The sequence below is a fragment of the Puma concolor genome, chromosome B3, assembly GCF_028749965.1.
Source record: "Puma concolor isolate L17-30 chromosome B3, mPumCon1.1.hap2, whole genome shotgun sequence".
NCBI lineage: Eukaryota > Metazoa > Chordata > Mammalia > Carnivora > Felidae > Puma > Puma concolor.
The window spans coordinates 127533489-127557122 of NC_141672.1; the positions used below are offsets into that span (position 1 = coordinate 127533489).

The following is a 23634-nucleotide window of genomic DNA, read 5'->3' on the forward strand; positions in this document are numbered from 1 at the left end:
CACAGAAATACAGTGAGTGAGTCACTGATTCCAAGGCCAAGAGAGACAAGGTTCTTATTAAGAAGTAGATGCTGTAGCAGGGCAGATATTTCCAGAAGTTGTTCTGTTTCAGTGAGGGTTTAGGCTCTCATCCCTCCCTTTGATGAGTAAGGAAATGAACATGATTGTGTCCCAATTGCTAAAGAAGCCAATCCTCATCTCCCATTTCCCATCTGACTCACAACTTGGTGCTGGAGTTTTCTGGTTGGTTCCTTTGGACTCAAAAGAAGAGCTTCTCAAAATATAGAACAAGAAAGCTCTTGAGAAGCATAGATATCATTCTGTATATAAATGCTTTAATGAACACAAGGAGAGGAAGAAGCTCATCCAGAAAAACATGGATTTCCAGACAGTGTTCAGTGCATGTCACTGCTGACTGTTGTGAGCTCTTGATCATCTGTGTAGGTCTCAGGGCAGCAGGCCATCCCTGGGAAAATCACAGTGAAAAGCTCTCAGCCCTGTCCCTTTTGTCCCCAGTGTGCAGCCTGACAAGGCACAAGGATGAGCAAGAAGGACTCTGCCATGGAGGCAGGAGGGAGTGAGGGGTTCCCTGAGCATGCATGGGGCTCCAGGTCTCATCCACCTAGTACCTGTGAGCCTGAGCTCTCTCACCCATCACCAGATGGGCAACACCTAGCTTACTGCCTTGAGAACAACAGCCCAAGGGTGGCTGATGATCTAAGGCTGATGACCCTCCCTTCTGCCCCACCACCTCATGCAAGGTGGTAAGGGATGCCACTTAGGTCCTCTTCAGGCTCCACATGCTCTCACCATTTCTGTCCACAGCATTTGCTCCAATCCCATTTGGAGGGATTTACCTGCCTTTGGAGGTGCCTCCCAACAGGTGCCATTGCTCACCTCTGGTTCTTGCCTATGATCAAGCGCATTTCTCTGCCCTGGTGTCCATGGAGCAGAGAGATCAGCAAAGAGAACAAGGTATGCCTGCTGCTTCCTGAGACACAATGTACAGGGCAGGGGTGGGCACAGGAGGGCATGGGGAGGCAGAATGTGGGGTTGTCTGTGGGGAGCACACCCATGCACATTCAGTAACAATGGATTTTGTGTGTATATGGATAAATGAGTATGCACATGCAAATGTTGCAAATGCACATGTCATTGGAAATAACAATGTCAAAGACAACTTTTAATTTCAAATACAAAGCAAATTAATAATTCCTACCACACTTAAATAGCCTTTAATGTTTTTCCCTTTCACATCTATGTACATTTTATATGTACATTTATAATTCATCTTAGATGTAAACTCTTTAGGTCCCTAGAGCAGGGGCCTGCAAACTATGGCCCCACTGCCTATTTTTGTAAATAAAGTTTTAGTGGAACACAGCCATATTCATTCATTGACATATTATCAGTGGCTATTGCTTTGCACTACAGGGGCAAAACTGAGTAGCAGCCACAGAAACCATGTGGCTTGCAGAGCCTAAAATACTTACTAAGTAGAGCTTTATGGAAAAACTTTGCCAACCTCTGCTCTAGAGTAAGCTTTTGAATCAAAAGGTTGATACTCTCTTTCAAATTGCTGCAGCTGTTTCCCTAAGTAGTTGTTTCAGTGCTGCAGACAGGCCCACCAGGCCAGCCCCACAGGCTGTGCACTGCACAGTTTCAAGCCACCACCGGTCAGATGCTCATGTGGAGCCTGTCTTCCATCTCTGTGATATGTGTCTTTGCTGCGGAAATGGCAGGATTCTGATTAGAATGGATGCTGTTTTCTCATGTTAACTAGTGGCTGGCTGAGTGAGAGAGGGAAACGCATCCTCCTCTTGTCAATCCTGCTTCTGCTTTAGACAGAGAATCCCCAAGAGACTAAAGGACAGGCAGGACTGACAGTTTCAGGGTCCCTGCCTTTGGGTGTGGTCTCCAGAAATGCATGGTGGCTAGCCAGGCAGTGATGTGAGTCCTGGAAGGAAAAGGAAAGCAGGGTTGTGGCCAGCTGTAATGGGAAAATCACATCATTTTTCCGTATCATTGACAGACATCTCATTTGGGTCATGGAAAACAGTATTTAGCCATGAAGGACTGAGAGGCATCTTTGCCTTTTCTGTTGTCTGTCAGCCTTTTGGCCTTTGTGGGTTTTAGCTCTCCTCAGAGCTTACCCCAGCCCTTGGGCGATGTGGGGGCCCTTTCTCAGGACTTGGGATCCCAGCCAGGATCGAGGCCACTCCATCCAGGCTCCCCAGAGACTCTCTGCTGTCAGGGAAGATAAAAGTCTCAGGGCTGGCATCCCTGGTTGCTGAACAGGGGGCTCAGACACCCAGTCCTGTTTTATATAGAAGACATTGAGCTCCTCCAGGCCTTCCAGATACTGTTTTGCGGTGTTTCAAGGTGAAAATGCAGGTGCCTTTCAATAAAAGGACGCATGAGGTGGGGCTGTGGTTCAGCTTCTCTCAGGGGAATGGTTGCAGAGGTGACTGTGGTTTCACCTTTGATGACTTGGTTTTCCCAAAGAGGAGTTTGGGTCCCAATCCTTGGTTCTGTGTTGCTGTGACACAGGCTTCTGCAGCTCTACCCACTAGGTTACTCCTCTGAGCAGGGGTGAGGGGGGTGGAGCGGGGGGGTCCTACCTCCACTGATGTCTTGTGGCCCCATCCAGCCCCCTTGACCCACTGCAGGTCAAGTGCCACAGTGCCACCTTCTTCTTTTTTTTTTAATGTTTATTTTTGAGAGAGAGAGAGAGAGAGAGGCGCAGAGAGAGAAGGAGACAGAGGATCCAAAGCAGGCTTCACACTGTCAGCATAGAGTCCGATGTGGGGCCCGAACCCACAAACTGTGAGATCATGACCCAAGCCAAAGTCGGACGTTCAACTGACTGAGCCACCCAGGGTCCCCTGTGCAGTGTCACCTTCTGCACAAGCAGAAGCTTGTGCCCAGGCTGGGTAACTTGTGTGTGGCATGTCAAACCCTCATACATCTGGAGAGAACACAAATGCTCTGTGGGCTCTGAGGCTTTAAGTTTTGCAGCAACACATCCCTGTGCCACCCTTGTAAGGCTTACGGGTGCTGGTAGAGGTGGCTCTGCTCCCTATACCTCCCATCAGCCTGAAGCTCAGTGGTTCCACAGGATCTGTTTGGGAGCCAAGGGTTAGTTCAATAAATATATGTTAAGCACCTGTTACTTCCAGGTTTGGGAGCCCCAAAGATGATGGTATCCCTGCTTTAGGGCTCTCACTACCTTATAGAGGAGACAGGCAACTCCCCCACACCACAGTACAAGGCAGAATGTACACAAGGCAGGCACAAGCTCCATTCAGGAAAAGAGCGATTATTCCAGTTTGGAAGAACAGACAGAGACAGAAGAGAGAGGTGGGTGAGAAGTAGTCTTGGAGGCTGTGTGTGATGTCCGGAGGCTGGTACCAGGGGGACAGAATAGGCCTGAGCGAAAGTGCGAGGCTGCTGAAGGAGTGGTGCTGATGTGGCAGAGCAAGCTTGTGCTTAAGGAATGTGCCATTGGTCATGGAAAGGCCTAGGCGGTGCTGCTTCTCTGCTGTGCGGCATCAGGAGTCCTATCTAGGAAACAACATTGCCTATCGCTAAGGCAGGCCTGTCTCCTGATCCTTCAGTGTTGCTTCAAAGATAAACCTAAATGTCTTGAATACGTCCCTTCCTGGCCACCATTAGTGTTGTGTCTCCCCAAAAGGACCTGCTAAAGGTGGGAGGAACAGAGAAAACCTGTTGAGGGAGCCATCACCAGGGGAAGCCAACCCCAGGGCGCCTCGGTGCTGCTGTCCTTTCCTGACCTACAGCAGGGGGGGGGGGCCTTTTTGCAAATACCAGGTCCTAGAATTTCATGTGTTGTTACCTGATGGTTGGGGGTGTTGGGGAGAAGCTGAGAGGAGGTCAGGAGCCCATCTAAGGAACAGACTCAGCCTCTCTTCTCGGCCCTTATAATGCCAAGGAAAATGGAAGCAGCCACAGAAACCCATACTATAAGCCCCCAAAGGAAGATGTGTCCTGAATAGCACTGGGCTGTAAGGGGCTCAGAGGAGAAAGGGCTGCTGCTGCTTCTCTAACAGGGGGTCCTTCCTGAGGTGGGTGGTCCAGGACTGGCACAGCAGCTCTAAATGTTCTCAGGGATTCAGGCTCCCAGCCTTTCCCTGCTCCACCATTATTTTTTTAATGTTTATTTATTTTTGAGAGAGAGAGAAAGTGGGGGGAAGAGGCAAAGAGAGAGGGAGACAGAGGATCCAAACTGGGCTTTCTCTGCTCTGCACTAACAGCAGAGAGCCCAATGCGGGGCTCGAAGTCACAAACTGAGAGATCAAAGTCAGATACTTAACTGACTGAGCCACGCAGGCACCCCCATCCACCGTTACTATCATGTGGTTTCAGTCTCATGGTCATATGATGGATACTGCAGCTCCAGGCATCACATCCAAATACCTTCTCTTCCTGAAAGTTTGTCTTTTCATTTGGGAGGAAAACCATCCCCGAGGACTTGTGCTGGCCTCTTGCTAACCCAAGCTGAACACCATGCCTGCAGGTTTCTGGCTGCATAGAAGCCTGAGAAGAGAGTACAGTGGAGGAAGGAGGGGGCGAGGTGGTTGGTGGGGGTTCAGTGAGCCAGCTTCACATCCAGGGGGTGGCGTGATGTTTTAGGCAGTTCCATCTGGATTGTCCTCTTTCTTTCAGCAGTGATGAGTACCTTGTATCTGGGGAAAGGCAAAAGGATAGAAATTAATTCTTTACCAACTGGTCCCTTGTCTGGAAATAAACCAGTGTTGACTGTTGGGCTCTCAATCCCCTAAAAAGCCATGGTGCATGAGGCTGTCAGTGCCAGCTCCTTAACAGAAAACCTGTTCTCTTTAAGGGCAGGGAGATAAGCAGGCTGTCTTATAGCACTTGTCAATGCCTTTGAGTCTTATGGTTCAGGGGCTGCCACAGGTAAAGGATGGCACATGCTCCATGCAGTCCTGGCAGTGGCCAGGGCCCCCACATGACAGGGAGATATTGGGGGTCCTGTTGGAAGCCAGACCCGGTGCCAGGCAGCTGACTAGATGATCGTGTGCCTCCCACATCTGAATGCCACCTGGTAGTTTCGTGCTCAAAGGTTTTCTGTCCTCAAGCCCTGGGCCTGTGCCGGGACTCTCCCAGACAGGACCGCAGCTCTGCACCCACAGCCTTCTGAACCCTTCTGAAATCAGAACTTAGCCAGGCACTGGGCTTTTCACTCCAACCTTAAAGAAAGTCTCTGTAGCTCTATGCTTTCAGGATGCACTGGACTCTGTCTCCAGAGGGCACCTTTGCTGAAACAGGAAGATTTTACAGATGCTAAGTCACCACCCCAGTGAGCATCCTTGCCCACAAGGATGGGCAGCTGAGGGAGAGAAGATTTAGCGGGAAAACCATCTTTTTCCTCCCTGTCCCTTTCCTGCCATGCCTCTCTCTCCATTCATGAGGTCCCCTGGTGCCTGTTAGAATCCCTTCAGCTGCAGGTAACCAAAACCCAGCTCAGCATGGCTTAGACAGGAAGGGTGTTTGTTTACTCACACACCCAACCATCTGGAATCTGGCAGGCCCCACGGGACAAGTTGGGCACTTCAGGAATGTCCTAAATGACCATGCCCCCATCCCACCCTGCAGCCTCCTCACCTTCCATGCAGGACAAGCCACTGCCACCATCCCCAGCATACACACACACACACACACACACACACGTCCTGTTTGCCCCCCAAACACCTGTGTGTGAGAGCATGGGCAGATCGAGGTAGGAAGTATCCACAAAGATCCCAGAGCATCTTGTCCTGGAAGAAACAGACATCCTCAGAAGCAACTAGCATGGTGTTAGAAGGACTCCTGGGCTGAATAGACAAGGCTCCCACAGGACAAGAGGGACAGTAAAGATCATAACTGGAATGAGTAGAAATACGACAAGGATTGTTTAGTCCACAAATTCATAATGATACTTGGCAAAAGACTCACTTTTCACCTCTACTTGGTGCCACACATAACTTTGGAAACTGGTAAATAGCAGGAAACTATCAGCCCAAATCCTGCATTTCCTCAGTGAACTGGTGAGGAGACTTTTCTCTGAGTTGAGATATCTCAGTGTGTCATGAAGGGAGAGGCAACAGCATTCATTGTTAAGGGCTGAATTCATATGTTGACTTCCTAACCCCTGTATCTCAAGGATGTGACTGTATTTGGAGACAAGGCCTTTCAAGGGGTAAAGTGAGGTCATGTGGGTGGACCCTAATCCACCTGAGTGGTGTCCTTATAAGAGATTAGGACACAGACACACACAGAGGGGAACCACAGGAGGACCCAGGGAGGAGACAGCCATCCACAAACCAAGGTGAGAGTCCTCAGAAGGAACCATCCCTGCTGATTCCTCGACCTTGGAATTCCAGCCTCCAGAACTGTGAGAAAACACATTTCTGCTGTTTAAGCCATGCAGTCTGTTGTTGCTTTGTTATAGCAGCCCAAGGAAAGGAATACAGACAGAATGAGAATACCAGTCTTCAAGCCCAAGTGAATGAATGGGTGAGTCTAAACACAAATCAGCAAATACCATAAAATATGGTTAAAAAAATTTTAAGCATATCTTCAGAGTTTATTGGGAGCAAGGAACAGTCCTGTTGACTCCCACCTGAGACCTTGACCCATCAGCAGTGTCCCATATGTTATGGAGTGTCTTTCCTCCCAGGCCACATACATGGAAGGTGGAACCCAGCTGTGACCTCACATCTCCCCCTGACACACACACACACACACACACACACACACACACACACACACACTACAGCAGGCCAGCTTGGTACCTGGATAGAGAGGCATTACAAAGCTTGTGAAGGACTTCTGCTTCCACTGAGGACCAGTCAGATCCAATGACATCTTACTTTGGCTTCCAACCCAGAACCAGAGCTGATGAGAAATCAACAGTGGAGAGGACGGTGCCCTGTGCACCCCTAATCTTCCCATTCCCCACAGAACCACCACATCCAGAAGGAGGGCATGTCGGAGCTGGGAAGAAGGTCAGCCGGCCCAACCCTTGCTGTGCCCTACACAGGAGGGACTCATATAGGTCACCTGGACAACCAGGGGCATAGGTGGGACTTGAACTAGGTATCCTGACTCCTACCTGGGACTTCTTCAACCTCTGTTTGAATTTTGTTTTAAGAATAAAAGGAAAAATAAAATGCCTACTGGAACTTTTATAGAGGGTAGAAAGAAAAATGCCTGCTCACTGGTGAGAGACCAAAGTGTGCTCCTGCATCTTCCGGTAGTCCCAGGAGAAGGCCAAGAGGAAAGGTATGGCCTAGGGATCCCCCCCCCCGCCCAGTTTCTTCTACCATCCCTCACCATCAGGCCTGTCTCTTCCCATAGCCTGGACCCAATGCCAGGGCAAAGAGGTTCCCTCTCTCATCACACATGGCTACCAACCAGATGCCAGCTGGAGCCAGGTGCTCTGAGCAAGGGCAGTGTCTGCATGAAGGCCTGGCCATGGCTGCTCCTGGTATGCAAGCTGTGCATTAACACTTCCCTTTAGAACTTCCTTCTCTGTGTCCTGATATCCTTCCTGACTAGTGTTATGACCAATAAATGAAGGGTTTGATTACTCCAGGGCAGTTCAGTTAGTCGGCATAAACTATCACTCAACACATCTGGGTGAGGATTGACTGTGCAAACAGTAAGTGGGGGATGCAAAGATCAGGCAGCACCTACCTGCAGAGCCTATGTGGCCACATGGGGAAGAACCCTGGGACCAGGAAGACCCCAGGGATTCGGCGATTTGGAGGGGAAAGATGAAGGTGCCTCCCAGAGGAGGTGGTGTTTTGCAGAGCAAACTCACATGGCAAGCCCAGCAGAGCCCACCCTAAGCAGGGATGTGCCCTGGCTGGCCCTGGCCCTGGTGAGAAGCCTCCTCAGTGCCACAGGGGAGGCCCAGGTATCCAGAGCTGAGAAGGAACTGACATGTGCTCTAAAAGCCTGAGGATGAAAGGGCATCACTAAGTGGAGAAGAGAAGGGGAGGGCATCTCTTGTGTGTGGATCCCAAGGGTCCATTCAAACAACAGAACTTCTGGGCTCAGTCTGTCCAAGCTGGACATTTCTGGCTCAGTTCATCAGCATCACCTTCTTGACCAACAGATGCTGCATTCAGATCCATTAGTAGTTGACTAAGTATATGTGAGCTCCCTGCCCCCTCGACAGCCAAATGCCTGTACGTGGGGACCCTGGGCCCCATTATAATGGATGGTGGATTTTTAAAATTTTTTTCTGCAAACTCTAGTTAAACCAAGGCCTAGTAGATATTTGGAATGTAGCTAATCCTCACAATTCCACTCCAGGGAAAGAGGGGTCATCCCAGTGGCAGTCCAGCAGAGCAAAGGGCAGGACTGCCATTTACATGGTTGATGGCATGAAAGCTTGCCATGGATGCCACAGATTCCTGGAAGCAAGATCTGGCCCGAGGTCAGGGAGCAGGCTGTGGGTGGGCTCCAGCTTTCTCATGTAGAACCCTGTGGGCCTGCGATGCAGGGATGTTCTTCAAGAATGCTTGTATGATGACACTCCATTCCAGGCACTTGTAACCAGGACAGTTAAATGGGTGTACACCTAGGGTTGGATTTCTTCCTGCCCAGGGGCAGGACCCAGTGGCTGCTGGGTCTCAGGCATGGGTCCGAGCATAGCAGAGCCTCACCAGCAGACCTGGGCTCCTACAGAGATGGCTCAGAAGCAACCTCACACCTCCTGGTTTTCCACTGTTAAGCAGGCTTTCACACAACCACCATGGTGTCCTATCTCACACAAATAATAAAGAGGTTTATACTCTCATGTCATGAGAAATCTGATGACCAGCATTTGGTTGATTTGGAACCTGACATTCGTCAAAGACCTAGGCCCTTTTTGTCTCTCCACTCTCCTTGGCCTGTTGCCTTTTGGCCCATAGTTGTCCCTCATTGGTCAGATGACTATTGTAGCTCCAAGCATCATATCCTCACACAAAACATGGAGAGATCAGAAAAGACCCTGGCCCTCCTTTGTGTTGCTTTTAACCAGGAATCTTCCAATTGATTTCCTCTTACATCTCATTGAGCAGATTCTGTTCCAGACTTTGTCTCAGAAGTCATAGAAAATGAGTCAACCATGAATGCCTTAGAGCCATCCTGACCCTTCATGACAGTCCCAGGAGGTGGGGTCTGTTAGTGGGAACAAAGGATGGGCAGCCAGTGGTGACTGCTGCACCTCCCCATGGCCCTCAAAAATTTCTACCTCTCCCAAGACATTTCTGAGAGTCCTCTAGCAAGATACCTCTTAGATGGAAGATTTATCACACTTTGCTTTCCATTTTGCATTTTCCCAAACCTCATCTCCCATGCACTATCTCCTTTGACTTTCACAAAACTCTGAAGTTTAGTGAAAGTGGGACAGAGGTCATCCCCAGTCCTGCTCCCTCTCTTGACCCACCCAGTAGGGCTGTGGCATGAACTGAAGTCCTGTGTCGTCTGACAAAGGAACAAAATCTATTCAATGGAGAACAGAGAGTCTTTTCCACAAATGGTGATAAAGCAATTTAACATCCATAGGCAAAAATATGAACGTGAACCTAAATCTTAATAATATAAACATTAGCTCAAAATGAATCACAGAATAAATGTAAAATGCACAACTATAAAATTTTTCAAAGAAAATATGGGGACCCAGAGCTAGGCAAAGAGCTCTTTGACACAAAATCATAATCCAAAAAAAAAAAAAAAAAAAGAAAAATTGATTAATTGGACCTCTGTTCTGCAAAAAAAAAAAAAAAAAAAAAAAAAAAAAATTAAACAAAACAACAACTGTTAAGAAAATGAAAAGACAAGCTATAGATTGGGGGATAATATTTTAAAACTACCTATCAACAAAAGATTTGTATCTAAAATATGCAATGAACAGTTAAAAAACAATAGTTAAAAAATCCAAATTAAAAAATGGGAAAAAGTCATGAACAGACATTTCACCAAAAAGGATACACAGGTGTCAAATAACAACATTGAAAGATGTTCAGCATTGTAACCACAATAAGATATCACTACACACCTATCAAAATGACTAAGATTTGTAAAAGTGATAATACCAAATGCTGGATGTAGAACAACCACATCTCTCTTGCTTTACTTGTAGAAATGTAAAACTCTGGAAAAACAGTTTGGCATTTTAAGACTAAACATCACTTACCATATAACCCAGAAATTATACTCCTAGGTATTTATCCCAAAGAAGTAAAAATTTGTGTCCACACAAAACTGTATACCTGAAGGTTTGTAGTAGCTTTATTTGTAATAGCCCAAAACTGGAAACAACCCAATGTCTTTCCTGGATTAACAAACTATGGTACATACATCCTGTGGAATCCTGATCAGCAGTACAAAGGAATAAAAATGATACATGCAGTTACTTGGGTGAATCTCAAAAAAATTATGCTGAATGAAAAAAGTCAATCCCAAAAGATCACATACTATATGAGTCCTGTTACATAGCATCCTTGAAATGTCCAAACTATACAGATGGAGATCGGATTAGTGGTTGTGGATCTTCAGAGAAAGAGAACAAGTAGGATGTGTGTGTGCGTGTGTGTGTGTGTGTGTGTGTGTGTGTGTGTGTGTGTATATGAAGGGTTTATTTTAGGAATTGGCTCACACAATTCTGGAGGCCAAGAAGTCTCACCATCTTCCTGCCATCTGCAAGCTGGAGAACCAGGAAAGCCAGTGATATAATTCAGTCTGAGTCCAAGGCCAAAGAAGTAAGGGACAATGGTATAAATTCCCATACAAGTCTGAAGGCCCAAGGAGTGGTAGCACCAATGCCAGAGGGCAGGAGGAGCTGTATATCCCAGCTCAAGAAAAGAGAGCAAATTCTTCCTTTCTCTGCCTTTTTGTTCTGAGTCCTGAATGGATTGGATGATGCCTGTTCACATTGGTGAGGATGATCCTCTTTTCTCATTCTACCAATGCAAATGCTAATCTCCTCTAAAAATAACCTAAATATGTTTTATTCCATATCTGGGCATCCCTTAGTCCAGTCAAGTTGACATATACAATCATCCATCCACAGTGGTGGACAGGGATTAGGGACAGGAATGAAGTATTGAAAGGAAGTGAGTGTGTTTATAAAAGAATAACACAAGGGACCCTTGTAGTGATGCACCTATTCTGTACTTGATTGGAGGGATTACCTAAATCTACACATGTAATAAAATTGCATAGAACCGAATAAACACACACACACACACACACACAGAAAGAGAGAGAGAGGGGGAGGGAGGGAGAGACAGAGACAAAGAGAGATGACTGCATGGAAAACTCATATAAACTTAATACACTCAGTGGAGTGTACCAAGGTCTATATCCTGATTGTGATATTTTACTCCAGGTACGCAAGATGTTAGCATTGGGGAGCACCTGGGAGATGGATAGATAGGATCTTTATGCATTATTTCTTACAACTGCATTTAAATCTACAATCATCTAACAATGAAAAGTTCAGTATTCTAAAATGTCTTAGAATACGAACATGTATTGACTAGCCAGCATATTAACAGCTTAAGAACATTTAAAAGCCTAGTCTACCATTTATCCTAACTTCTTAAAATATGGATTTGGATAATCTGTTGTTTTTTTATGTATCTTTTCCAAGAGCCAGCTTTTGATTTCACTGATTTGTCTACTATTTTTCTGTTTTTAGTTTCATCAATTTCTGCTCTAATCTTTATTGTTTCCCTCCTCCCACCTGAGTTTAATTTGCTATTATTTTTTTTTTTTTTTTAGTTTCTTAAACCAGAAATTTAGATTACATACCTGGAACTTTTCTTCTTATCCAAAATAAGCATTTTAATGCCATAAATTTTCCCCTAAGCACTGATTAGCTACATCACACAAATTTTGGTATGTTGTATTTCCACTTCATTGTGTTCAAACTATTTTTCAATTTCCCTTCAGACTTCCTCTTTGACCCATGGATTATTTAGAAGCATGCTTTTTAATTTCCAAATAGTTGGATTTTCCAAATATTTTCTTTTTTTTTTTTTTAATTTTTTTTTCAACGTTTATTTATTTTTGGGACAGAGAGAGACAGAGCATGAACAGGGGAGGGGCAGAGAGAGAGGGAGACACAGAATCGGAAACAGGCTCCAGGCTCTGAGCCATCAGCCCAGAGCCCGACGCGGGGCTCAAACTCATGGACCGCGAGATCGTGACCTGGCTGAAGTCGGACGCTTAACCGACTGCGCCACCCAGGCGCCCCCCAAATATTTTCTGTTATAGGTTTAACACTTTCATTTAGTAACGGTCTGAGAAAAACTTTTAATGATTTCTATACTTTTAAATTTGCTAAGGTTGGCTAAGAATGTGTTATATCTTGGTGAATATTTCATGTTCCCTTGAAAATAATGTGTTCTGCTCTTGTTGCATTCTATAAATGTCAATTTATTTAAGTTCTCTAATGATGTTCAGGTGTTCTGCATCCTTGCTGACATTCTGTCTACTTGTTCTGTCAATTACAAAGAGAAAAATGATGAAGTCTCCAAGATCCATAATGGACCTGTTTCTCCTTTCACTTTTGTTAGTATTTGCTTTTAGTACTCTGAAAGCATGTCATTAGGAGCATGCACATATGTAGGATTGTGATGTTTTCTTAGACAATTGACCCCTATATCATTGTGTAATGTTTCTCTATATTTTTGGTGACAGTCCTGGTTCTGGAGTCCACTTCCTCTAACATTAGCGTAGCCACTCTAGATTTTTATAATTAGTGAATATCTTTTGGCCTATCTGTGTTTTTATGTTTAAAATTAATTTCTTGCAGTCAGTAGAATTGAGTATTGCTTTTTCTATGCATCCTGACAACTTTGTCTTTTAATTGGTATTTTTTGACCATTTATATTTAATGGTATTAACCATATGGTTGGATAAGTGAGTTTTGGGTTAAATTAGTTTCTTAATGGCTCCATTTTATCTCCACTATTGACTTATTATGCCCCTGTTTTTCATTGTTATTTATTTTCCTGATTTACAGTTTACAATAAACATCTTTAATTAATTAGATTCTATTTTCAAGTAATATTCTACTTCATGTGTTGTGTAAACTTTATGACAGTTTATTCTCAATCCCTTCCTCCCATTCTTTGTGCCATTATTATCAAGCATTTTACTTTTACATATGCTATAAACACATAATACACTGCTGTTCTCTTCACCTTAGTTTCTTAGAGCAATTGAAGGAAGAAAAAATAGTTTTATTTTCACATTTATTTATTCTGTTTTTATCATTTTTCATTTCATTATGTAAATCCAAGTTTCTACTGGTAGCATATTCCTTCCCCTTAAAGAATTTCCAATTTCATTTAATATTTCCTAGTCCAACATATATACATATATTTTTTCTAGTGCAGTTCTGTAGGCAATTAATATTTTTCCCTTTTTGTTTGAGAAAATATGTCTCCTTCGTGTTCAGAGATATTTTTTCTGGGCATAGAATTATGGATTAGTAGTTTGTTTTTTTCAGCATTTTAAAGATGTCACTCCATTGTCTTCTGACTTACCTGTTTCAGCATGAAAAGTCTGCTGTATTTCTTATCTTTGTTTCTCTGTATGTAACATGTCTTTTTTCTGTTGCTGCCTTTAAGATTTTGTCTTTGGTTTTCAGCAGTTTAAATATGCTAAGTATAGGGATATTTTTGGTGTTAGTGGTGCTAGTTTCCTGCTCTTTTTGTTTTTGTTTTTGTTTTTAGTTTTTTGGATCTGTGGTAGTATTTGCCATTCAAAGTAGAAACGTTTGTCAGCCATTATTTCTTTAAATATCCCTTGTCTTATACTCTCTTTTCCTTCTGAGATTTCACTTTTACAGATCTTATGGTGTTTGGTATTGCCCCCCAGCTCTTGGATATTCTGTTCTGCATCTCCCCCTATCCAACTCTTTTTTTCTCTGTGTTTCAATTTGGGTAATTTCTATTGACCTATCTTGATGTTCACAGATTCTTTTCTCAGTTTTGTAAAGTGTAGTGATCAGCCCCTCAAAGTCTTTCTTCATCTCTCTTACTGTGTTTTTGTCATTTCCAGCATTTCTATTTGATACTTTCTTATCCATTTCTTCTCTCTGCTGGAAAGAAATTAAACACTAATTATATCCACCTTTTTTATTAGAGTATTCAGCTTATTAATCAATTATTCTAAATTCCATGTCACAGTTTCAACACCTGTGTCATATCTGAGTCTTATTCTATGAAATGCTTGATCTTATTAAATGTTGGCGGGGGGGGGGAGTTCTTATCTTTTCTTACACTAGCAGTTTGGTGAAAGTCAGACATATTGAGTAGGATAATAAAGACTGAGGTATATCATTTTGATTCTTGGAACTAAGTATGCCTTTCCTTTTGCTAGGTCTTTAGTATGGGGTTTGGATCAGTCTAGTCAGGACTTGAGGTAGGTTTTGGTTTCATTGCTGCTCTGGTTACCCTTAATGTACTCAGCCTTCAAATTTTACTAGTGATACCTTTTGTTTTGCCAGAAGACTTTTCTCACTGTCTGCTACACCCTTTCTCTTCTCAACTCTTGTCCCTCTTCTAGCATTAAACTACTATTACTTACAGCTTGTTAGTCTGGTTGTGGAAGCAGGACCAGGAAGTGTGATGTTTTTGTTATTCTAATTAAGCTTCTGCCTTAGGCAGGCACTGTGTCCCTGGATCTTAGAAGGGGGATAACCTCCCCCAGATGTACTTCTGGGCTCAGTACATGTTCCTGCCCCTCCCCTAGGGAACAAGAGGGGTTTTTTTTTCTTATTTCCTCCTCCCACCCCAAGCTTTACTAAGGAAAGACCCCAGTCCCTAAAGCCAACAGTGTTCTGCCCTCACAATTTAAGCTTTTGTTCTGTAATATAGACAGGAGAGAAAGGTCTGCAAAGGACGCTTTCTCAGAATTCTTGCCAGTGTTTTTGTGAGCACCAGGTTGGGTCCTATGGAGAGGGGTTTACAAGTACATTTTAATTTCCCTTATAATCTGTAGCCCCCAGGCTTCTAAATATTCTTTCACTAGGCTACATTCTTCCTTTACCAATTTGTTAATTATTTTAGCTGAATTCTTCTTACTGTAGTCCAGCTGAGTCTGCCTCAATGAAAGTCATGTCTGTTTCTCTTTGTATGTACCCATCTGTCCTTAGGTTTGGAGTTAGCTGGTTTCCCTGTGACTTCTGCTCTCTGATGGATTAAAGGAAAGTTGTGAATCTGCAGTTTGTCTGGCTTGTTATTGTTGTTGTAATGATAGCACCATGCTGTCCCAGAAACAGAAACCAGAAGTATGAATTCATTTTGGAAAATAAGTACTAAAAATATGTCAAGGCTGTTTGATATGCTGTGTGTTTCCAGGTTAAAAGATAGGACATGCTTTTCAAAGAAAAAAAAAAAGTTTGTGGGCTTATTTTGAAAAGCATTTGCTGTTCCTGACATTGCCACCAGAGGGCAAGCTGCCACATCACTACATATCTATCTCCCTGGGTGAGGCCCCATTTCCAATTGGGAAAGTGAATGTATAAAGTGGGAGGCAGATGCATCTAAAGCAGCTAATGCTTGTGGGGAGGGCCTGTTCTCAAGGTCCTCCTGGCTTGTGCAGCTATGGGTTGGGCTCTCGGTCCTTGCAGCCCTGGCCCTCACACACAGGCCAAAGCTGTACCCTCTGCAGAGAATATGCCTTTTGTTAGCCCTGGCAAAGAAGGTGTCTTTTCTTGCAAGCAGGCATGTCCTTAGTACCTTTCCAAGTACCTCACCCCACTAAGATTCATGCTGAGAGGCTGCCAAGACCCTGCTAGGTGATCAGGCTCTAGCACCTTCAGGTGAGTCCAACCGTCTGCCCAGCAGGGGGCAGTGCATGGAGTCAGTTCCAGTCCGGCCATTAAGGGTACAAATTTCCAGGAGCCCTGGTAGGGAAGTGATAGGGAGTAGAGGCTGAGGGGCATGTGGATCTTTAGCTGTTTTATCTGACATAAACCAAAATCATAGGGAGAGAAGTGTGGTTCTCCTGCAAATAAAGTCTAAAATAGGTGTTCCTGATTGGCAAGTGCGGAGTCAGGAGCTCACCCAGCCATCTTGTAGCACCATCAAGTTTCAGCATACAGGAAGATGAGGGTGTGGGGGTGTGGAGAGAACACCACCCACACCTAACCACATTGCCCAGCACTTCCCATAGTGTTTCTGCTCTCATGCCATGGGTGCAACTCAGCACCTATTCCCTCCTAAGTGCTGGGGGCTGGGAATTGTAGCCATGGCTGGGCAGACATCTCCCAACTGCACTTCTCCCCTGAGAAAGGAGTGGACAGCCAGTCCCAAACTGCCCAAGTCCTACCCACAGTAACTACTTCAAACAGATTATTGTTCTGGAACAATATTTTCCATATTTGTATGATTTTAAGAACCACAGAGGATGCTTACTTAAAATATAGTCCTTGGGTCTTTTTACTGGACACTGGTTTGGCCATCTGCATGGGTGCCTGGAATCAGTGCCTTTACAAGCACTCTAGGGAGGTGCAGTACCCTAGTGAGTGTCTACAGAGGGAGGGATCCACTACCACCCCCACCCCAGCCCAGTGGATGGGAAGCTAGGCCAACTCCATCTCTGCTTTTGTGTTGAGTCATGGAACCGTGGGATGGGTACTGCAGCCCTCCCTGAGTGTGACTGCCCTGCAGCTGAGCCCTGGGAGGAGCACCCTGTGTGTCACGGCCATGTCAAGGCAGAACCCGGTGGCCTGTAGCTGGGGCACACCAAGCTGTCCTTGACCAACCAAACCAGAACACAATACTTCCAGTCTCTAGCCACTTTAAACAGAACGCCGTCACCCTTCCACCCCGCTCCCCCAGCAAAGCTGTGTTTGCTTTATCTGGGGGTGGAGGATCATTTGTGCTCACGTTTTCTCTTTAGCAACACTGGAGGGCAGCAGTGAGTCAATGTTTGCAATTTTTTATTAGAAAGTCAACTATTAATGGTATTCAGTCATAGATTTTATTTACTTATTTGTCTTTTTGTTCTTGCCGTGGCACCCTTGCCATGAACCATGGGAAATGACACCAGGCTTATGACCAGTACGGGGGCGGGGGCAGAGCAGCAAGGAGGCAGAGGTAGGGTAAACCCAGGGGAGGAGCAAGCTGTTCTCACTGGGCACTGGGTCCCACAGCAGCTCAGAAGCTTCTAGCAGATCCAGGCAAACCTGTGAACACCCCCACTCCGCCCCAGCCTGAGATGGGCCAAGACTTCCCCCAGCTGGGCATTTCACTCGGGAGTGTTTGTGATGAATGGATCCCTGGGTGAGGGCGAGTCTCTCCTCGCTGCAGTTTCTGCCTACACGCCTACACCTACCTTATTTCCTCAGAAAGGCTTGCCCTAGAAAGGCTTGCCTTAGCTCCCCTCAGTCTGCTGTTTACTCTTCAGGGTACTCACCACCACCTGACATGAGATTGTTACCTGTGAGCTCCCCCTGGCCAGGAGTCACGAAATCCTTGGGTTCCCCGCCCCCCATCCATTCCTTGAACTGACAGATTTAATTGAATGAGTTCACAAATGAACAGATTGGCAAGCAGACCTTACTTGTCTAATTTGCACACTGAGAGGTAACCAACAACCTTACCTGTCGAATTTGCTTGGGTCCCTCCTCAGAAATAACAGAAGCAGTAATAGGTTTTATCCTCTGCTGCCCAACCGGGGTACCTGCCTTCTGACAGACCCCAATCGTCAGCAGAGTCCAGGTGAGGTCTCCAACTGCTCTTCAAGGTCCACAATAAACACGAAGTATTTTAAACTATCACTAGTGATTTTGACACCTGTGGTCTTAACGCTCCTGCTGGCACAGATGGCACTGTGAGTCTCCATTCGGTTTCCTTAATTAAGGAGACACCTGGTCTTGGAACTCCCTTTCCTGGCTTCCTGGGGGTTGCTAGGGCCTGGAGCCTCTCTGCCTGCCCAGGGGCCACCTGGCACCGCGTCTCTCTCTTCTGTTCCAGCCGTGATCCCTCTGACGGATTCGGAGCACAAGCTGCTGCCTCTGCACTTTGCAGTGGACCCCGGGAAGGACTGGGAGTGGGGCAAAGACGACAACGATAACGCCCGGCTGGCCCAGTGAGCCCCTACCCCGTGCCCCTCCCCCAACGCCCTAAAGGGCCGACTGTCGCCGGTTTCCCGGCGTGGGCCGGGCCGCCCTTGCTCCTCCTGGGACAGCTGGCGTGCCTGCGGGCGGGGTGCGTGCGGGCGAGCGCGGGCCGGCTGGGACGCGTTTCACTCCGTGTTCTTCTTTCGCCAGCCTGATCCTGTCGCTAGAAGCCAAGCTGAACCTTCTGCACAGCTACATGAACGTGACGTGGATCCGGATCCCCTCGGAGACCCGGGTGAGCCTGGCGTGCGCCCGGACCTCACCAGCTGTCTGGGTCCTGGCCTCTCACTGGCCGCCGGCGCGGGCGGGCGGGCGGGCGGGAGGGCCCACCCTACAAACCTGGCAGGGCTCACCTACTCCCTCCCGGCCTCCGACCCCCGGCCGCGCCCGGCCAGCCCCGCCCCGCCCCGGCGAGAAGTGTTTTGGGTTTACCTGATGCGTGTGTGCACGCGTGCTTGCGTGCCTATACGTAGGCGCGCACCTCGGTTAGGAGATGTTTGGTTTTGTATGCGAGTTGTGGTTTCGAGTGGGTTTTTTTTTTTGTCCTTTTATTTTCTCCAGAAGCAAAGGAATAAACACACCCACTCAGAAAACAAACTGTAGGCAAGTCACAACACAAAACTATCTCTGCAGACATCGGAACACGATGTGCTGCGGCAGAGCGGAATTATAAACTGTGTGTGGGTCCTTGGAAAAGCCAGGGAACCGAGAGCGCGCAATTCCTCAGCGCCCCCTCCTTCTGTTCTCCAGGAGGCGGTGGGAAAAGAAGACCCCCCAGGGAGGGTCTGCTCTCTCCCCCCTTCCACATGCTAAGCACGATTCACTCTGATTGATGTTTTTGTTACCTCAGTAGTGAGCCCTCAAAGAAAGGGATTTGTAAAAAAGAGAGAGAGCTTACAAATTGGTCCTCCTCAGACATCAGTATACTTGGCTATGAAGTGGAGCTCATAAACTACAGTATTAAAGGAGTGACATGAGGAAAGAATTAAGGTGGTGCCTGACACAGAGTCAGTAGCCAGGACAGGCCAGGCACTGTTCAGGATGTTTTCATACATCAGCCTTTACCTGTATGCCATCTTCATAGGGCTTCTGGAGGCAGGTACTGATATCGCATTTTACTGAGGACACAAGGGACAGCTGGTGGCAGTCTGGCTCCAGAGTCCTGACTCTTAACCTCTACAATGACCTGTCAACTGCCTGGATTCTACCAATGTTGCTGCGGGTGTTCTTTCCCAGCACACACATATGGTGTGAAGGCAGCAGCTGTAGGTCTAGAAATCAGGAGGCTCTTGGGCTAGGACACAGCTCTGCAAGGCAATGAGCAGGGCTCCCTACCAAGCCATGGTGGCCACAGTGTCAGATGCAGGGCCTGGCAAGAACACTTCCAGCCTCAGGGCATTTGAGCCACTGTTCCTTGCTCACTGGGTGCCAAACAGTGGGCACTCCCAGCACCAAGCACACCTCCCTTTCCTGGGCCAAACCCCTGAGCTTCTGCCCTTTTGTGTCACTGACAAATCCTGTTGAGACCTCTAGCTCCTTCCAGACCCAGGAAAGAGTGGGAACAGGAAGGAATTTCAGAATATAAAGTGGGGAGGGCTGGTTCCTGATTCTTCTGGGTGATCTGATTGCAGGAGGTATCTTGGACCTGCTTGGGAAGGGAGGGGACAAAACTGAAATGAGGGAACAATGGGGCCTTCTCCAAGGCTCCTCTCCTGAAGGACAGGAAAAGCCCATTCAGAGGTGGGCACCAGTTCCTGCCACTCAGCTGCTAGTGTGAGATCCCTGGTCTTCACCCAATGATGCTGTCAGAATTCTCTCTCCTCACACAAGGAGGAATCTCCCACAAGGTCCTCTGCATGCATTCATCTCCTTTCTCAGGCTCCCCACCTACCCCATAGTCCTGGACCAGGTGTCCATACCTGCCTTGCCTTCCTGACTGTGAGCCTTATCCAAGGTGTTCACAGAGATGCCCCCTCCTCACACCCGAGACCTTTTCTGGGAACGGTAACGTTTTTCCTGCTAAGCCCAGGTCCCGTTTCAGAATCCTCAGTTTAGCACACCACATTGCCAATCCGAGAAAGGAACCCCTAGAGTAAAGAGATTGGTCATGACCCGAACTGCTAAGGGGGTATTTGTTCTAAGGTAAGGACAAAGTGTCTGTCCCCTGTCTGTAGTAAACAGGTAAGACACCTTTGTAGGAGAGACACCTACAGGCGCAGGTGAAGTGTCATCCTTACCAGAAGGCCTCTAAGTCTACAGAGGCCGGCCAGGACCTGGGTCTGGTCGTAGACCAGCTTCCTCAGGGCTAGAAGGGCAGAGTCGGGGCATGATGATTCTAAAATGTGCAGAGGCCCCGGGGCTGTGGGCATCTGCACCTTGCCCAAAATCCCTGCCTCGGAGTTCCAGGCTACCAGCAACCTGAGCTCACCAAAAAGGCATCCTGGATGGGACAGTGAGATCCCAACACAGCAGCCTGTGGGCTGGGATGGTCTACCTTTGTCGAACCCACGTGAGATGGCTCATCTCTAACCTTCTTCCTTTCTCGACCTTCCTCTCCCCCCCCCCCCAACAGGCCCCTCTGGCACAGCCGGAATCCCCAACAGCCTCTGTGGGGGAGGACGTGCAGTCCCTGGCCGACTCCCTGGACTCGGACCGCGACTCGGTGTGCAGCAATTCCAACAGCAATAATGGCAAGAATGGCAAAGACAAAGAGAAAGAGAAGCAACGCAAGGAAAAGGACAAGACCCGCGCGGACTCCGTGGCCAACAAGCTGGGCAGCTTCAGCAAGACGCTGGGCATCAAGCTGAAGAAAAACATGGGTGGCCTGGGAGGTCTCGTGCACGGCAAGATGGGCCGCGCTAACTCCGCCAACGGCAAGAACGGCGACGCCCCCGAGCGCAGCAAGGAGAAGAAGACCAAGTCACGCAAGGGCAGCAAGGAGGAATCGGGTGCGTCGGCGAGCACGTCTCCGTCGGAAAAGACCACGCCGTCGCCCACGGACAAGGCGGCCGGGGCGTCGCCGGCCGAGAAGGGCGGCGGGCAGCGGGGCGACGCCTGGAAGTACAGCACGGACGTGAAGCTGAGCCTCAACATCCTGCGCGCCGCCATGCAGGGCGAGCGCAAGTTCATCTTCGCCGGCCTGCTGCTCACCAGCCACCGGCACCAGTTCCACGAAGAGATGATAGGCTACTACCTGACCAGCGCGCAGGAGCGCTTCAGTGCCGAGCAGGAGCAGCGGCGCCGCGACGCCGCCGCCGCCGCCGCCTCCACGGCGAAGCGGCCGCCGCGCAGGCCTGAGACCGAGGGCGCGCCGGGCTCCGAGCGCGCCTCGCCAGGCCCGCCGGCCGGGCCGCCCACGCAGCTGGTGCTCAAGCTCAAGGAGCGCCCGAGTCCCGGGTCGGCGGCGGGCACGCGGGCGGCGCGGGCGGCGGCGGCCGGCGGCGCGGCCTCCCCGGGCCCGGGCGGCGGCGGCGCGCGACGCGCTGGCGCCAGCGGACCGCTCCCTGGCCGCAGCCCGCCGGCGCCGGCGCGCCAGAGCGTCATCCACGTGCAGTCGGCGGGCGCGCGGGACGAGGCGTGCGCGCCGACCGTGGGCGTGCTGCGGCCGTGCGCCACGTACCCGCAGCAGAACCGCTCGCTGTCGTCGCAGAGTTACAGCCCGGCGCGCGCCGCCGCCCTGCGCACCGTCAACACGGTCGAGTCGCTGGCGCGCGCCGTGCCCGGCGCCCTGCCCGGCGTGGCGGGGGCGGCCGGCGCCGCCGAGCACAAGTCGCAGACCTACACCAACGGCTTCGGCGCCGCGCGCGACGGCCTGGAGTTCGCCGACGCCGACGCGCCGGCCGCCCGCTCGAACGGTGAGTGCGGCCGCGGCGGCCCGGGGCTGGCTCAGCGGCGCTGCCAGCGCGAGAACTGCGCGTTCTACGGGCGCGCCGAGACCGAGCACTACTGCTCCTACTGCTACCGCGAGGAGCTGCGGCGGCGGCGCGAGGCGCGCGGGGCCCGGCCCTGAGTGCGGCGTGCGCTCCGCCAGCTTTTACCATAAAGGATTTCTTTTCCATTCTGTCGGTGTCTTTTTTACATGCCCTGGTCAACCGGAAGGCCGGCGACTCCTCTGTCAGTGCTGTGTACGTGTTTGGTCAAACGTTCCTAATGGTGCCTGAACCTACACTGACGCCACTCAGGTAGTAGACGGATAGGAAACAAGTCATACTGTTGGAAGTGGGTGTGCTAGCTAGCATCTGCCTCGTACCTGTGGAAACTCAATAGCCATTGCAAGAGTATTTTTGTTCCTCAATAAGAGAAATAAAGAAATTTGCAGCCCTTTGTTTTTAGAAGGGAGTGTTTTACATTTTTTTTTTTTTTTTTTTTTTGCTTTTTTCTTCTCCCACCCCCGCCCCCCACCCCAGCGACTGACCTCCTCCATGTAGCGGTCACACGTGTGCGGTCGGTACCACCCAGGTCAAGAAGCAAACCCGCAGCCCGGGACTGGGGTGGCGACTGTGCTGCAGGCTCACACCTGCTTCCCCTCCCGAGTCCTCGGAGGACAGGAGACACTGTGCCGCCCCGCTGATAAGCTCTGGTGGTCACGGTGGCCCTTTAGGAATACGCACCTCCATCTCATAAGCAAAAGCTCCTCCCACTCACCCCCCTTCCCACCCCTGGCCCGAGCAACATTCACACTGCCATCAAAGCCGCAGGCGTCCTGGGATGGGCACCGAACAACCTACCTCGCAGGGCGGGGTGAGGGGTAGTGATGGCCCCCGGTGCCGGGCAGCTGAGGTGACAGGAGCTTTCCAAAGACACCTCGGATCCAAAACGCAAGGGTTCTGAAACCACTCTTTGGAATTGCCCATGTATGAGCAAAGATGACAGTCTGCTCACATTTCTTCTTTGAAGACACTTCCACAGCGAACTATCTCCAGAGCACCCCTAGGAAGTGATCGTTGGTGCCCCAGGAGAGAGGCAAGGGATTGACCCTTTGGTCACTATGTAAAGCCCCCCCCCACTCCCCCCGCAACGAGGCTAATTTGAAACCTGGCCTGTGCCTCTTTCCAAAGGGAAGGGGCTGAGGGAAGTCGGGAAGGAAGCCCATCCCCACCTCCACCTGCATCTGTCTGGGTTCAGCCAGGTAAAGGGGCGTCACTCCCATTGGGGTCCCCTCTGCAGGGTAGGGGTCACCCTGCCTGTGGCTCCATGACACGGTGAGGGGCAGCCCCATCCCTGAGTGGTCCCTTTTTTGGTGCCTCCTACATTTCTTGAGGAAAAAAATAAAATATGTGTCCTTAGCTACCCTGTTTTGAGCAGCAATATGCAGCCTCTTCCTTCCAAGATTACCTCTGGAGAATACCATTCTTGGCCAAGGACACTGAGGAGTTAAATCTGCCTCACTAAAGAGAGATCTTGTTTCCAAGAAATTCAGATAAGATGGGTAAAATCCTCACTAGCAAAAGAATACTTTAAAACCTTCGAGAGCC

General features: G+C 48.7%; 1 protein-coding gene and 1 long non-coding RNA gene across 4 annotated transcripts in view; one reads left to right on the plus strand and one right to left on the minus strand.

The window, feature by feature from the left end:
- Positions 1 to 22219, plus strand: part of OTUD7A (OTU deubiquitinase 7A) — a 369925-nt gene extending 347706 nt beyond the window's left edge. For all 3 annotated transcript variants that reach the window (XM_086711362.1, XM_086711361.1, XM_086711363.1), the window contains 4 exons: positions 826 to 975; positions 18015 to 18129; positions 18311 to 18395; positions 20733 to 22219. In XM_086711362.1, the coding sequence (XP_086567488.1) occupies positions 826 to 975; positions 18015 to 18129; positions 18311 to 18395; positions 20733 to 22169 (1787 nt within the window). In that variant the 3' untranslated portion in view covers positions 22170 to 22219. The remainder of the gene's footprint in view (positions 1 to 825; positions 976 to 18014; positions 18130 to 18310; positions 18396 to 20732) is intronic.
- LOC147580367 (uncharacterized) lies at positions 2726 to 22809 on the minus strand. The gene is made up of 2 exons (XR_015252828.1): positions 22575 to 22809; positions 2726 to 4706 (listed from the first exon to the last, which is right to left on the minus strand). It is a non-coding gene; the product is annotated as an uncharacterized LOC147580367 (long non-coding RNA).
- Positions 22810 to 23634: the final 825 nt, after the last annotated feature.